This window comes from Cyprinus carpio, chromosome A9 (assembly GCF_018340385.1).
Source record: "Cyprinus carpio isolate SPL01 chromosome A9, ASM1834038v1, whole genome shotgun sequence".
In the NCBI taxonomy this organism is placed as follows: Eukaryota; Metazoa; Chordata; class Actinopteri; order Cypriniformes; family Cyprinidae; genus Cyprinus; species Cyprinus carpio.
Window position 1 is genome coordinate 6960590 of NC_056580.1, and position 16540 is coordinate 6977129.

Below are 16540 nucleotides of genomic sequence, written 5' to 3' on the forward strand. Positions count from 1 at the left end.
TCATTGTAGTTTTGTCTTGGCTCATTAATATTTTTTTTCAGGTTACTTAATTTTAAAAGTAACAAATTTAATTTAAATGTTATATCGCAAGGACGATTTTTTTACGCGTAAACGGGGTCTTTTATTTTGAAATGTTTTGCTTCCTGAAATCGTACCGTTGCTTCTCTCTTCACGCGGCTCGTGAACCGGTAGGTCGCTAGTAGAGACAGCGCTGCTGCTGAACGGAGAGACGGCTTCACGCGGTAAGACCACGGGACTGTTTTCAGTGGAGTCTTTTAAATATGCGCTTATATCTTTGACAGATGTCACGTTTGATTAAAAACGCATTCTTACGACCTTCATACAAAGCGAGAGACCACACAGTTATAATGATGTAGAACATTACTCTTAGTGCGAGTATTATTGGACTGCAGTGCTGTTGAATGAATATTATTAATATTATTAGTTAACCAGAGTCTCCGACTGAAGGGTCTCTCACAGACACTGGATCTGCTTGTACAGTTACAGTCTCGTTATGAGTCGCATTTATGATCTTTGACAGATCAGACGCGGTCATTTCCTAAAAGATTAAATGAACGCTAGAATAAACACGATACTGTTTAATTAAGTGATGGTTTGTTTGTTCACCTCGCTTTTAGTCCCTCATTTTTTCTTCCTGTTTCTTCAGGATATAAAGCCACTGATGCGCAAGGTCCTCTTGGTCAGATATGGGTCTTGTGAACATATATCTACAGGCATCCTGCCTAACAGCTTTATGAGATTTACTAAGCAGCTGTAACACACACACACACACACAAGCATGGCACCAGTCCCACCTGGCATCCGCTTCCTGGCATCCTTCAACAGGGACCAGTGGTGAGTTTGTCTTTTTACTATTATATATAGAGAGAGAGAGAGAGAGAGAGATGCACTTCCACAGCCTAATAAAAAATACTAAACTAAACTACATCATTGGGAAACATAATGTGGCACAATAATTGTTTGACCTTGATTAGCTTTTCATAACTAAATAGATTAGTTTTCATAATTGTTGAGAAGCAAAAATCATTGCTGAAAATACAATTAAATTAATTGAGGAATTAAGTTGGAACGTCTGTCGTTATTATTCTACACGTGTCCGCACCCTTTGAAAGTTTGTTTATGAAATATTTTAAATCTGACTGTGGTTTCGGTTTTCAATGAGAGTATATGTTTAACAGATTTAATGTCCATTCTGTAGAGTTCCAGCAGTTTTTCCCTCCAAAATGAGAACGATCTTCAGACTGTGTCAGGGCGTGCCAAGCATTAATATAGCTGCTCTGTGCTGGAGAACAGTGTAGAATAGATTAGAACTTTAAATAGATTAGAACTTTAAATAGAATAAATTAGAACTTTAAATAGAATAAATTAGAACTTTAAATAGAATAAATTAGAACTTAAAATAGATCAGAACTTTAAATGTAACCTGAATTACAGTGGGTATAGAAAAGAGTCACCCCCCTTAAAATAATTTTGTTGTTTTATCCAGCTGTATTTACTCAGTGCAACTTATAATATCCAAGTGAAAGATATAATACCAACATGTCAGAAAAAATAAAAAAACAGAATCACTGAGTTGGAAAAAGGATCACCCCCCTCCTATAAATGACTTGTAAACTCAATCAGGTGCAGCTAATCACCTTCTCGATGGCACACAAAGCCATTTGACTTTCAGCTGTGATCAGCTGTGGTCATTATAATCAACTCAGCATGAAAAGAGCTTTCCTGAAGCATTTCAGTCCTTGGTAGTGCAACTGAAGCAAACAATCAACTCTGGATAAAAGATCTCTGGGATAAAGTTGTGGACTGGCACAAGTCAGGAGATAGATACAAAAAAATGTAAATGCTTTATCAATACCTATAAGCACAGTGAAGTCTGTTATTAAGAAGTGGAAGGTATTTGGTAAAACACAGACCCTCTGGTATTTCTCTGGGGTATTTCTCTGCAGCAGGGACTGGAGCACATGTCAGGATAGAAGGAAAAATGGATGGGGCAAAATATTGTCTAAATCCTGAAGAAGATCAGCTGCCTCTGCCAGAAAGTTGTCAATGAAGAAGGTTTACCTTCCAACATGACAATGACCCAAAACACAGCAAAACTGAGCACACAGTGGTTGAAGGAGAACAAGGTGAATGTCCTTGCATGGTCTAGTCCGAGCCCAATCTGTGGAAGTCTGTGGAAAGACTTGAAAACTGCAGTCCACAAACATTCACCATCAAATTGAACTGAACTTGAGTAGTTCTGCAAAGAAGAGTGAGCAAATATTGTGAAGTCTAGATGTGCAAAGTTAGTAGAGACAGAAACAAATCCCAACAGACTAAAGGCTGTAATCAAAGCTAAAGGTGGTTCAACAAAATACTGACACAAGGGAGTGATCCTTTTTCAAACTCAGTCATTCTGTTTTTTAATTTTTTTTTTATATTGTTTATGACATGTTGGTGTTATATTGTTCACTTGGATGTTATAAGTTGCATTGAGTTCATACGTACAGCTGGATAAAACAAAAACTGTGTCCGTCTTCATTTCAGGCTGCAAAGCAACAACATGTTATTATTTTAAAGGGGGGTGATTCTTTTCTATACCCACTGTACATGTATGTGAGTGTATAAACACCCATCTGTATTTAATCAGAGCTTAAATTCCATTGCATTCCTGCGTCATTGCAACACCTTTGCAATATAGATTGTGAATAATCTGGTTTAGTGAGTTCCTCAGAGGAACACACAAGCTAGGCAAGGTGTGTTTAAATTCCTGTGTGCTTTAAAGAAACCTCTTAAATAAGATCGAGATGATTACAGCTTCTGCCCTGCTGCAATAGCAGGTAAAATTACAGGACATCTTTTTTTAAACCAGACAGACCAGAAATGCAGTGCACTGTAAAATAAATAAATACTGTAAAATATAATGCATTTTGTCCATTTAATGTAAAATACTGTCAGATTTATGTTTTTTCCAAGTAAAAACTAAGAATTACCATATAGTTTATGATTTTTTTTACTTTTTTTTTTTTTTTTTTTTTTTTATATGAAGGATACCTTTAGCATTGTTTCTTATTTTCTTGTTTTGTGTTACTCTTATGATGTTTTGTGTGTGTATGACTTGTGCTCCATTTCTAAACCAATAGGTGATGTTTTATAAACAGGCCCCTTACAGTGAATTTGTGATGATTTATCATGTTATAGGAGGTAATTTCACAGTAAAATGTCCCTATTTCCTTGTCCTCGTTGAGCTTTGCTGTGTTTGGTTCCCGCAGGTACAAGGCCTTCACGTTTGCTCTCACGTTCCTGCTCTACACAAGCTTCCATCTGTCCAGGAAGCCCATCAGCATTGTCAAGGTAACTCAATCCCTGTCAAATTGAACAACCCCTTTAAAGGAATATTTCACCTAAAAATAAAAACGGGCTCACACTCAGGTCATCCAAGATGTAGATGTGTTGTTTTTTCATGGGAGCAGATTTGAAGAAATTTAGCATTCCATCACTTGATCACCAGTGAGGACAAATACCTGAGTCCTCTATCCATAATATTGCTTTATTATAAAGTTGAATGTATAAGTGTGTCCAACTATATCCACGTACTGTATAGTGTACTTGTGTATGGCGATGTATTCCATATAACAGATCTTAACTGCTTGATTGCTTGTATTGTCACAAAAAGCAAACTTTTATATTATTGCTCAGCTCAGAGCTGCTAAACATGACTGTAAGGCATAGAGATGTAAGTTCATGTTGTGTTGTGTGTGTTCATATAGAGTGAGCTGCATAAGAACTGCTCTCATGTCATGCGAGCTCCTACAGAGAGCAGCAGCGGTCAGCAGCCTGTGCTTCACCCAGAACTAGACTGCAGCTGGAAACCATTCGGTAAGATTCAGATACTACAGTATATTATATTCATAGTAATATGTGTTTCTGTCACTTTCAGCCAGTGCATTAAATATTTGGTATCTCTGTTTCTCTGTCCCTGTAGACAGAAATAACTATAAGCAGTTGCTCGGAGCTATGGATTACTCTTTCCTGTGCGCTTATGCCATAGGCATGTATCTCAGGTAAGAACAGATACAAAACACTCAAATATTAATGCATTTGCACTAAAATGGCTTAAAATGTGGCTTTCAGAGATCTAGAGTTTAAAATTCTCTCATCATTAACATATGTCAATCCAAACCCATAAGACACAAATGAAGATATTTTAATGCAACCTGAGAGATATCTGTCCCTCCAAGTCTGTTCCCCCAAAACCTTGACACTTCAAAGATCATAAAGACATTGTCAAAGTAAACAATTTGAGTGGTTTAATTCAAGTCTGATATAATTTAAGCTTTTATTCTCATATAAATATTGATCAGTGCACATACATATAGAGCACAGCAAATACGGTAAAGCGATGCTCAGTCGTGTCTTAATGAACTTTTTGAAGTTTTAGTGTAATGGACATTCATCTCTCAGGTTTCCTTAAAAATTCAGTTGTGTTTAGAAGATGAATCAAAGTTGTGTGGATTGAGAAGGACTTGAGGGACAGTTAATGATGATAGAATTTTAATTTGTGGGTGAACTAACCCTTTACTATTAACGAGGGATGTTTTCTACTTAGTTTTTCATTAAATTAATTTGAGAAAAAGTGATATTTGATGTAAATTTGTACTCAGATATTTTAATACATGAAAAATACTGAAACAGTTTGAACTAACACACCAAAATGGAATCTGTTTGTTAGTTGCTAACATTCTTAATACAATCTTTTCAGTGGAATAATTGGCGAGCGTTTGCCCATTCGCCTGTACCTGACTGTGGGCATGTTGACCAGTGGTCTTTTCACCTGTCTCTTTGGACTGGGATACGTCTATGACATCCATAGCCTGGGCTTCTATGTATTTGTTCAGGTGGGTCATACCTGTACAGAATAATCCTGATATGCTCACCAAGGCTGCATTTATTTGATCAAAAATACGGTAAAAACAGTAATGTTGTGAAATTTTAATTGATCATTTTATCATTTAAAATTATGAAAAAGAATATTATAAAAAAAAAATAATAATAATTTCATTTTTAATTTATTCCTGTAATGCAATTTTTTTTTCTGCAGCCAGACTGCGGTGTCACATGATCATTCAGAAATCTTTATTTGTGTGTGTGTGTGTGTGTGTAGGTGGCCAATGGTTTGGTTCAGACCACTGGATGGCCTAGTGTTGTGACTTGCATTGGTAACTGGTTTGGCAAGGGCAGGTGAGAAGCATTACACTTTCCACTAACATCATAAAGTCAATAAAACTCTAAACGTGAGCATCCAGTGTTTTCCTTTGCTCAGACTCTCAATATGAACGAATGCTTATCCTCTTAGTTGCTGTTTTTTTTTTTTACACACTCTAAACTGTAACAGATCTGTTATTACCACCCAAATAAATGTTGCATATGTGTTGTGGTGTCAGGAGAGGCCTCATCATGGGTCTGTGGAACTCTCACACATCAGTGGGCAACATTCTGGGCTCTTTGATCGCTGGGTATTATGTCTCTTCTAACTGGGGTCTGTCCTTCATCGTCCCTGGAGTTATCATCGCTGCTATGGGAGTCATCTGCTTCCTCTTTCTTATAGAGCGTAAGTAAAAATGTCCTCTGCCTTACTGATTTGTGCAAGTGTGTCTGGGTGCAAAATTGTCTAAAGCACTAGTTGGTGGGTTTTGATGTGAATGCTTCTGTATCTCCAGACCCTAATGATCTGAAGATCGCCTGTGCACAGAGCTCAGCTCCCAGCAGTCAGGTTAGTCAGATGGCCTTCAAGAATATAATGTATGTATACACTATTGTGAAGGTTTTTTTTTTGTAAAATTGATAATGATAATTAATAGCAAATCAGCATATCAGAGTGATTTCTGAAGGATCATGTGACACTGAAGACTGGAGCAGTGATGCCGAAAATTCAGCTTTGCGTAACAGGAATAAATTAGATTTTAGAATATATTCAAATAGAAAACAGTTATTTTAAATTATAAAAACATTTCTCTATATTAACATCTTACTATATTTTTGATCAAATAAATGCAGCTTTGGTGAGCGTAAGATAATTCCCCAAACTTTTGAACGGGAGTGTATGCCTTTGTTCATACTGTACACAAATCTGACGTGGATTTCAAATCCAGTCTCTCAGGAATGACTAGCCTGCACTGAAATTCTACAGGCAAGTGAATCCGATTTGTTTTGTTTTTTTAAACCGGTCTGTCAATACTCATTCTAAAATAAATAACTGTACATATCAGATTTCATGTGGTTTTTGCTGCTCAGCTGACAAAAACAAAACTAGCTTGAGTCAGAAATACAGAAAAAATACACTCACTGGCCACTTTATTAGGTACACCTTACTAGTACCGGGTTGGACCCCCTTTTGCCTTCAAATCTGCCTTAATTCTGCGTTGCATAAATTCAACAAGGTGTTGGAAGCATTCCTCAGAGATTTTGGTCCATATTGACATGATAGCATCACGCAGTTGCTGCAGATTTGTCGGCTGCACATCCATGATGCGAATCTCCCGTTCCACCACATACCAAAGCTGCTCTGCTGGATTGAGATCTGGTGACTGTGGAGCCCATTTGAGTAAAGTGAACTCATTGTGATGTTCAAGAAACCAGTCCGAGATGATTTGAGCTTTGTGACATGGTGCATTATCCCACTTGAAGTATTCATCAGAAGATGGGTACACTGTAGTCATAAAGGGAGGGACATGCCAGCAACAATACTCAGGTAGGCTGTGGCGTTTAAACGATGCTCAATTGGTACTAAGGGGCCCAAAGTGTGCCAAGAAAATATCCCCCACACCATTACACCAACACCAGCAGCCTGAACTGTCAGACAAGGCAGGATGGATCCATGCTTTCATGTTCTTTACACCAAATTCTGACTCTACCATCTGAAAGTCGCAGCAGAAATCGAGACTCATCAGACCAGGCAACGTTTTTCCAATCTTCTATTGTCCAATCTTGGTGAGCCTGTGCGAACTGTAGCCTCCGTTTCCTGTTCTTAGCTGACAGGAGCAGCACCCGGTGTGGTCTTCTGCTGCTGTAGCCCATCTGCTTCAGGGTTTGATGTGTTGTGCATTCAGAGATGGTATTCTGCATATCTTGGTTGTAACGAGTGGTTATTTGAGTTACTGTTGCCTTTCTATCCTCTCTAACCAGTCTGCCCATCCTCCTCTGACCTCTGACATCAACAAGGCATTATCATCCACACAACTGCTGCTCACTGGATATTTTCAGACCATTCTCTGTAAACCCTAGAGATGGTTGTGCGTGAAAATCCCAGTAGATCAGCAGTTTTTGAAATACTCAGACCAGCCTGTCTGGCACTTAAGTCCCCTTTCTTCCCCATTCTGATGCTCGGTTCGAACTTCAGCAAGTCGTCTTCACCACTTCTAGACATGCATTGAGTTGCTGCCATGTGATTGGCTGATTAGCAATTTGTGTTACCAAGCATTGGAACAGGTGTACCTAATAAAGTGTATATTTTTGCTGTATATCTGAACAAAGCCTGCGGGAGCCGGACAGTGTTTGTGTGATCTTCACATGAGTTAATGTCTTTTCCCAGCAATCTGAGGAAAGGTTGGTTAGAAAACATGATGCCCTCGTGCTCTATAGCAGTCGCTATGACAACAGCCCTGTGATGCGTACACCTGCGAGTCTCAGTCGAGCGTGAGGTGCTCTTCTAACACAGGGAGAGTTCACAGTTCCCAAACGCTTCAGCAGATTGATTTGATTCAGGAGGAGTGGCTAATCAGGAGTAACAGAGACAGAGTTAAGGATGGAGGAAGGGGAAATGGAGATTGGTGCCTCTTTTCCTCATTTTGACTGTGGAGGAGGAATTAAACGAATTCAAGAGCAACTTCAAACACTTTTTAGCTTGCTGCTGCATAATTCTTGGTTCTCTGTCATTGTTTACGCTAATACCTATTGATTTGTTTCTAAAGGATCTTTAAATATTCATAGTGATTCATTGCAATTTAGGGGTGTTTTTGAAAACGCACTGGAAGAGGGAACTGGGTCAATAATACGACATGATAATCAGATGCACTGATTGAAAATATATGCAAATATTTAGCATTTTGATATGTAATATATTGGTAGTTTGCATAGACATGGAACAAAAAAATTTCCTAACAGGTTTTAGGTAAAAGAATAATGTATTTGTGTGTGTGTGTGTGTTTCATTATTATTATTATTATTATTATTATTATTATTATTATTATTATTATTCTGTTACTTGTGTTATTATTTCTTTACCACTTTTACTCAACTTTTTGATATCGCTATTTTTTTCAGGGAATGACAAATACATATTAAAAAGCAGAAATATTCATTTTCTTCTTTTTGTAATTATAATATGATTTACATATATTTGTGTATGTATGTGTATATATATGTGTGTGTATGTATGTGTATATATATATATATATTTATGTGTGTGTGTATATATTATTAATGAAGGACCAAACAGGAAATGATTATGGTCTATTTATAATTATAACGTAATTACAGTATATGTCTGAGCATGTGTGGTTTATATATATTCAGATTTTTATCTGTATATCTATATGTTTATACCTACATGTTCAGATTTACATTTATATATTAAGAATTCTATTATATATTAAGAATGTAAAACGTTATATTCAATATTTTTGTATAAATACAAATTCAGATTACTTCTAACTATTTCCTGTTTGGCCCTTCATTATATCTAATTAGATAATTAATAAATAAAGAGAAAGAGGGAGAAAAATTACATGTCATTTCAACTACTCATGTGTCCTGTGTTATATTATTATAACATATGTAGAATATACCCAGTCTATGGATTTTTTTATTTGTCAGTGTGACACTGTTATATATTTCATATTATTATAATTTTTTTTTTCAGAAGGTTCATAAAAACTGGAATGGTGTGAATGGACATAAAGACCTGTACTTGCAGTACAAGCCAGGAGCTAAAACACAGGTTAGTCCACCACACTTTAAACCTTCTTGCTGTCTATCCGTCACTCTTTAGAAGTATTACCTGAGATGTCTTCTGTGCTGTGTTTGTTAGAGCTGGGACACAGAGCTTCTGCTGGGACAGGAGAGCATTGGAGTGTGTGTTCCTGTGCAGCAGCAGCAGGTGGTGGTGGTGAAGAGCGAGGCAGAGCCGTCACCCATCAGCTTCATGAGAGCTTTACGCATTCCTGTGAGTGCTGCGCATCCGTCTGTCCATCAGTCAGCAGGTGTTACAGCGTCACTCAAGTTTATCCTGCTGTGTGTTTGCAGGGAGTGGTGGAGTTCTCTCTTTGTCTGCTGTTCGCCAAGTTGGTCAGTTATACCTTCCTCTTCTGGCTCCCCCTCTATATCACTAAAGCAGGTAACTCACAACATTTAATATGAGAGCTATTACATCACTTCTAACAACACATATTTTTAATTTCTGTGCTGGCAAGACATCTCTGTATAAATATAAGGATGCTATTGCAAGCAGGCATTTTGAAAAGTGTGTTGTGTATGTATTTGCACCCTTTTTTTTTTCTTTTTTTTTCAAAATTAAATTTTTATTTAAATTTACTCACCCTCAGGCTGTCCAAAATGTAGATGAGTTTTTGTCAATCAGAACAGATTTGGAGAATTACATCACTTGCTCACCAGTGGATGCTCTGCAGTGAATGGACCACTTCATAAAGAGAAAAAAAGCATCTGATAAAAACACCAAAATAAAAAACAAGAAACCCACACAATCTAAAACTTCAAACCACTGTTTCCAGCTAAAAGATGAGTCCTCTATCCAAAGCATTGCTTTCTCAAGTGAAAAGTCATCTTGTCTGAATCAGGAGAGAAATATGCACAGTGTTTTTTTTTAGCAGCTGCTTGGACTTTCATTCTGACGGCACCCATTCACTGCAGAGGATCCATTGGTGATCTTGGATGGCCTGAGGATGATTACATCGTTCAGCAGATTTTTATTTTTGAGTGAACTATTCCTTTAATACATCACCGTGACTAAGATGTATTTCCTGTTTCTCAGCTCACCTTGATGCCAAGAAAGCTGGAGACCTTTCAACTCTGTTTGATGTGGGAGGCATTGTTGGTATGTAGGGTTATCAGTGTTTTGTGCAGACACATGTGGACACTCATTGGTTGCTTTGTTTAATAATGACACAAATTGTGACATGTCTCAAAACACCCCATACTAACAAGTTCACCCTCATCTTGACTTGTTTAGGACACGTCCAGCCTTGTATTTTCATATTAATCCATGTTTCTTTCTACATCACTCAAATATTTAAATGACGTGGTGTCCACTGCTAACCATGCAAATATATCTAATTTTATCAAAACCAATATTTAGAAGTTTGTGGTCAGAAAGAGTCCACAAATAATTATAAATTCACAAAGGATGCATTAAATTGATCAAAAGTGACCGTAAAGACATTTATAATGTTACAAAAGATGAGAAGTCTGCAACAATCAACCATGTTTGTCTACCTCATGTTTACACAGAAAAGCAACAGAAAAACAGTGTAGAGTGATGCAAAAACAAATCACGACCCTTAAATATTTCTCTGTTTGAGGAGGGATCCTGGTGTGTGTGGATGTGTGTGGTGTGAGTGTGATCTCTGATAAGATGGGAAAGAGGGCCACCACTTGTGCTGTGATGCTTCTGCTGGCTGCGCCCACAGTATGTCATTCTGCTGATCAAATACAGAGGAGCTTGTGCATTTAAAGACACTTTTCGCTGTGTCACTTTTATCTCACTATTCACAGTGGTTTGTGTGTGTGTGTGTTTGTGTTTGTGTGTGTGTGTGTTTATATTAGCTCTACGGCTTCTCTATGATAAGTCAGTTTGGCCTGGGTCCCACTATCGGTAAGACATCCAAACCTAATATTGCCTTTCAATGTAACATAAGAGCTTTTGACCACCGTTGCTTTGATTCAAAGAGAATTAATGAGATTAACAGTGAATAGCTGATGCCAACTTTAATGTGTTATTATATTTAATGAAAAAATGCTTAGTAATTATGCGGTCTGATGTTTGTATGTTATTTGCTATAAAGGCATGCTGCTGGTGTGTGGTGGTTTAGTCAATGGACCGTATGCTCTCATCACAACAGCTGTCTCTGCTGACTTGGTGAGCGTGTCTTCTTTGAATCAGGTCAAGTGTGTGTTTGCGTGATCTTATGCTTATACATGTGTCACATGCTTTTTTTAATCTATAGGGGACACACAAGAGTCTGAAGGGCAATGCCAGGGCTCTGTCTACAGTTACAGCTATTATAGACGGCACTGGATCTGTTGGTAAGAGTGTTGTAACTGCTCCGTCTCCAGCCACTCATTAATGTTTTATTGTGGTGCTGTCTCAGGTAGAGCTGAGAGGGGTCACTCTTGCACCTTTCATCTTCTGCAGGTGCTGCTGTGGGACCTTTGTTGGCAGGGTTGCTGTCAGCACAAGGCTGGGATCAGGTCTTTTACATGCTCATGACTGCAGACTTTTTAGCACTGCTGGTGAGTTGAAAATAGATGCCGACTGCATTATTTCAGAGGTTTGAAAGCATAGTTCACATTTTTTTATTTTGTTTTGAAAACCCTATATGCTGCTTTTTCCATACAGTTTTAAGAGACTACCAAGCTCCTAAAAGAATCAAAAAACACCATAAAATTAGTCCATAAACCCCATGCACATTTCAAGTCATCTGAAGCCATGCAATCTGAGAAACAGGCTGAGATTTGAGTTGTTTTGCACGGAAGGTTTTCTCAAATCTTGTTCTTCATCCTACATTTTCAAATGACTTGTATTTTGGTCTGTTTCTCACACATAGTTAGTATATAGTTTCAGAAAAGTTCTAAATAAATTGATTTCATAACAAACAAGCTTTTAAATAACCTAAAGTAGCTAAAAATGTCGATTTAAGCAGATATTTATTATATTATTTGTTCCCTTAACACCTGCCATTATTATTTTAAGAACTAGGGTTTTAATGGTCACATAATGGAATTTTAAAAGTGTGATTTCTATTTTTTTTTTTTTATTATTATTATTATTATTATTTTAATTTTAGTTATTTCTAATTCAAATTATTTTCTGAAAGTGAGTAGCTTTGTCAATACAACAGTACCAATAATTTCTTATTCGTAATACTTATTTTATAATTTTTGGGGCCTTTTTGGAGCTGGACACAAGCGGTCACTATCAATTTTTGTATGGAAACATAGAATAGAAACTAGTTTTACTTCCCTGTAGGGAAGCAAGTTTTGTGGTGAATACAGTTTCACAAAACACTGTACATTTAAGACAAGTGATAAATTAACTTAATTCACACACGGTTATGGCATCCAAAAAGAATTAAACAAAAATTGTTTGTATGCTCTTCAGCTTTTACTGAGACTTGTGATGAAGGAGCATTGCTCTCATAGGAAGCGGCCGGGAGTCGCCGTCGAGTGAGTGCTGGTTTTTCTTGTTCTTTAGTTAGTTACACTTACAAATCAGTGGCAGGGGACGTCCTGTCTTTTATAGATACAGTTTTGATGATAAGTCTTTTTTTCTGTTTATTTCTAGACTGAAGGAACATTGAGTACTTTGCACTGGATATAAATGTTCATCTCTGACCACTTCTTACGCTGGACCAAAACTTGACTGAAACCTGTGCTTAGTCCTCTGTTTTAAAAAATGGACTATACAAAAAGACTTTTTATTTCCTTTCTCAGATGAGAAATCATCAGTTTAGGGTGAAGCAACTTTAAGGAACTATTTTCTTACAGAATATTTTTTTCTCTCTAGTTCATCATGAAGATTCAGTCTGGACCTGCAGCTCTGCTTGCATTTGTCCTTTGGTTGTACCCAAACAAAATGAACATGACTCAGTGTGAGATCAAGCCTAAATATCCCTCCAGTTAAATAATGCACAATTGCACAACCAAAAGTAGCCTCCCTTTGCTGCTAACAAGGGGAATTTAAAATAAATGCAGTATAATTTTTACTCTAGATCCCCGCCGGGCACACAGCGCCTTCATTAAACACACAGAACAAATGTCCCTGTATATAGTTCATAAATCCATTCTTGCATGAATTGTCACATCGGATTGAACATGACAGTTTATGTAAGAATGGTTTAAGAATGATTTACACCAAATTTTGTTCTGCTCGTGTTTCATAAACGAGGCCCATAGAAAGCATAGCCGATTGTCAGTTTATGTATGTATGTGTATATATATGCTAAATCTATAATATATTATAAATCTCATCTGCCTTCCTATAAACCAAAGCCAATCTTGTTAGTTGTTGAGAAAATGTGTTATATTTGGACTGTTTTCTGTGTCTTACTGTGGGTTAATGGTTCTTATCCTGTGTTTATATATATATATATAGGGGATCTACTAGCTAATTATGACAAATTATTTTATTTTATTTAATTGTATATTTATTTGTTTTTTCACTGCTGGCCTGTGACTTAATGAATAAATGTTGTGTTTTGAGTCGGTATGATGGAAGGTGAGCAATAGTGTTTATCAGACCACTATTCATTCATATGCAAGCTGTTCTATATTAATAATAGAAAATATATCAACATCATAATTTGTTTTCTCTGTAGGATGCAGTATGAAAACTTTAAAATCGTTTCTGTTTCCAGGTTTAAAATGTTCCAATCAAGCTCGGTTTGTACGATCTGTGAGCAAACCCAAATCGTCTCCTTGATTGTGTTTGTATGTACACATTTAGGACCCGCACCTGCCTCTGCAGCTATAAATATTTAAAGTGTCTATTTGAATGTTCGGGTTACTGTAGGATTGTGTCGTTCTGCAGAGCTAGAGGCACATGTAGATGCTTGCTGTGAAGCTGGACCTCTTATGTAATCACGCTTGTAGCACGTGAGCATTTGCCCTTACAGGACGACATACTCTAGGTAAATGAATGTATCTGTATCATTTTTGGGTAGTTCCCTGGTGTAATGAGAGACAATACATTGTGCCTTTTTTCTATTTGTGATTTTGTATAGGGATATGTCTTTGGAGTGTTCATTTTTAAGTTATTATTGGCACTTTTACAGAACCCTGGAACAAATAGTTTTGGAAATGATCTGTACTGTTTTGCTGTGTGTACTAAGAGGACATTTTGAATAAAGCAGACACAAAAGGCAACACATCTTCCTCCTTTTTTTGACAGTGCAAGCTATGTGCTTTAAAAAAAATTCTAAAATATATACATTATAATAATTTTATACACACAGATTCATGAACGCATAATTAAATACAATGAAGAATAATAATATAAAGATTTATACCAATCCATTAAAATTATTTTAAAACAACAAAAATAATAATTTATAAAAAACAACAAATTCTAAACACACTAAAAAAAATAACTCACAATAGGTCTTAATCAGCAACTCTTTAACTTTTCTGACTCACTTGAGGTCTTAATCAGTGTTGCCAAGTCCGCGGTTTTGCCACGAGATGTTTTTAATTTCTGCGGGTTGACCCAAATAACCTGCTATTTAGCCCCTGGAAGGCGACTTTTACCAGAGGTACCCCACCAAAAAATGTGTATTTTATAGTGTGTGACGGAAATGTTATGCCTCTTAACATATTGTGATGCCTTGTCCGGCCAGAGCAACGAGACGAAAACATAAAACCCATTATAAAAGTTATATAAACATGATTTCTAGTCGTGTCTTCTTTTGGAAGAAAAAACAATGTAGTTTCGCTTTCTCAACGAAACAGCGTCACACACCGCAGGTGGCTTCAGTGAGCAGAGGCGGGTGGCTTGAGAACGGCGTGGCAGGCAGATTCTACGAAGGAGCATACCTTGGTCTTGCAGTTACAACATATGACGACCCCGGGCTGGACTCCGCTTCGTCCACAGTGAAAGCCGATTCTGCGACCCACAGTGCAAAGTTGATGTATTTCCTCAGCGACCAGCACGGATCAGCTCCAGACATGACAAAGCGGATATCATCCTCTTTTGGAAGGCCAAACAAAGTAGTTTCGCTTTCACAGTGAAACACACAGCGTCTATACGACATGGTGGCAGTGGCAACAACAACAATACTACAATGAGAATAAAAGGTACGCCTTATTTCTTTGCATGAACATCTGGGCAGTGTTATGCAAATATTCCCACATACTGACGTAGAGATGTGGGGGCGTGTTAGAATGAGCCATTTCAGGGGGGCGTGGACGAGTCTCAACTTTTATAAAGAATATCTCTTTGGATTTGAGACTTTAGTCTTTGCAACTTCACCAAGAGCTTGTAACACTCCAAAGAGAAAGGAAAATTTGAAATTGCATCATATGATCGCATCAAATAGGTATCCGATCGTGAAAATACAAGGTGTAATTGCCCTCCGAAATGCTTTCAAGATGGATTTAAATCCGATCGCTCAAACTTCAGAAAGTATGGGATGCATGCCCCCAATGTTGCAGCTATGATAAAATCTTGTATGCTAGGTAGACACACCTTTATTAGCATAAGTTGTTCATATTACACTGAACACTGGGACCCCCCAAGGATGTGTGCTGAGCCCCCTCCTCTTCACTCTGCTGACCCACGACTGCACACCGTCACACAACTCCAGCCTCTTCATTAAGTTTGCGGATGACACGACTGTGGTGGGTCTCATTAGCAACAGAGATAAGACAAACTACAGGAGCGAGGTGAGGAGCGGCCCCCATCATGTGCACCTTCTACAGAGGCACCATCAAGAGCATCCTGAATAGCTGCATCACTGTGTGGTATGGCGTCTCACTCGCAAAGCCCTCTGCATTGCAGGTGATCCCACCCACCCATCACACAGCTTCTTAGTCCCTGATTTCCATCAGGGAGGAGAGCTGCGGATCTCCAGGCCAGGACCAGCAGACTGAAGGACAGCCTTCATTCATCAAGCTTTTAGGAAGCTGAACTCGCTTCCGAACAAAGCCCCCCCCCCCCCCGCTTCCCTCTTCTGCCCCAGGCACCACTGAACTATGAAACACCCCCTATACGTCCCACATCCCCAGGTCCTTCCACCCCCCCCCCAACGAGAATATATGGTGCATGCACCAGTCACTTTGTGCAGCATTGGTCTGCTCACTACCTCTTCAGCATAGAACTGACGTCATTCTACTACCTTTTCAGTCAGTTTAAATAAAAGAACTGCTCTCTGAGCCCTTTGTCACTTTAATCAGACTGAATAATGTTTTTTTTTTTTTTTTTTGCACTACAATCTTTTTTATCTGCACAGTTCTCACCTCACTGGTTTACACTCTGTCTGCCATCCCCATGTGCCTTGCGCTGCTTTATTTAACTATTTTTTATTTTATTTTATTTTTATTTTTTTTTACATGCCCTTATTTGTATAGTGTATTTTCTATTTAATCTGTATCTATCTGTATTTTTACTGTTTACTGTTAGTGTTATCTGTATGCACCATGGGTCTGAGAGTAAGGCAATTTCAATTCTCTGTATGTATGTACTGTACATGTGGAAGAATTGACAATAAAGCTGACTTGACTTATTTATTCATTTTATCAGTAACATGGAGAT

General features: G+C 37.8%; 1 protein-coding gene across 2 annotated transcripts; it reads left to right on the plus strand.

The window, feature by feature from the left end:
• The first annotated feature begins 94 nt into the window (after positions 1–94).
• LOC109054533 (glucose-6-phosphate exchanger SLC37A1-like) lies at positions 95–14157 on the plus strand. Of its 2 annotated transcripts, XM_042763316.1 has the most exons (21): positions 95–242; positions 668–855; positions 3273–3354; positions 3771–3879; positions 3986–4064; positions 4763–4898; positions 5165–5241; positions 5445–5611; positions 5721–5773; positions 8840–8857; positions 8921–8998; positions 9089–9223; positions 9304–9394; positions 10049–10111; positions 10596–10702; positions 10840–10888; positions 11079–11152; positions 11241–11319; positions 11429–11526; positions 12395–12459; positions 12578–14157. In XM_042763316.1, exons 2-21 carry the CDS (start codon positions 800–802, stop codon positions 12591–12593), a joined length of 1632 nt encoding a protein of 543 aa, XP_042619250.1. In that variant the 5' UTR covers positions 95–242; positions 668–799; the 3' UTR covers positions 12594–14157. The 2 variants fall into 2 exon arrangements, with proteins under 2 accessions (XP_042619250.1, XP_042619251.1); XM_042763317.1 differs by lacking the exon at positions 8840–8857.
• The last annotated feature ends 2383 nt before the right edge of the window (positions 14158–16540 follow it).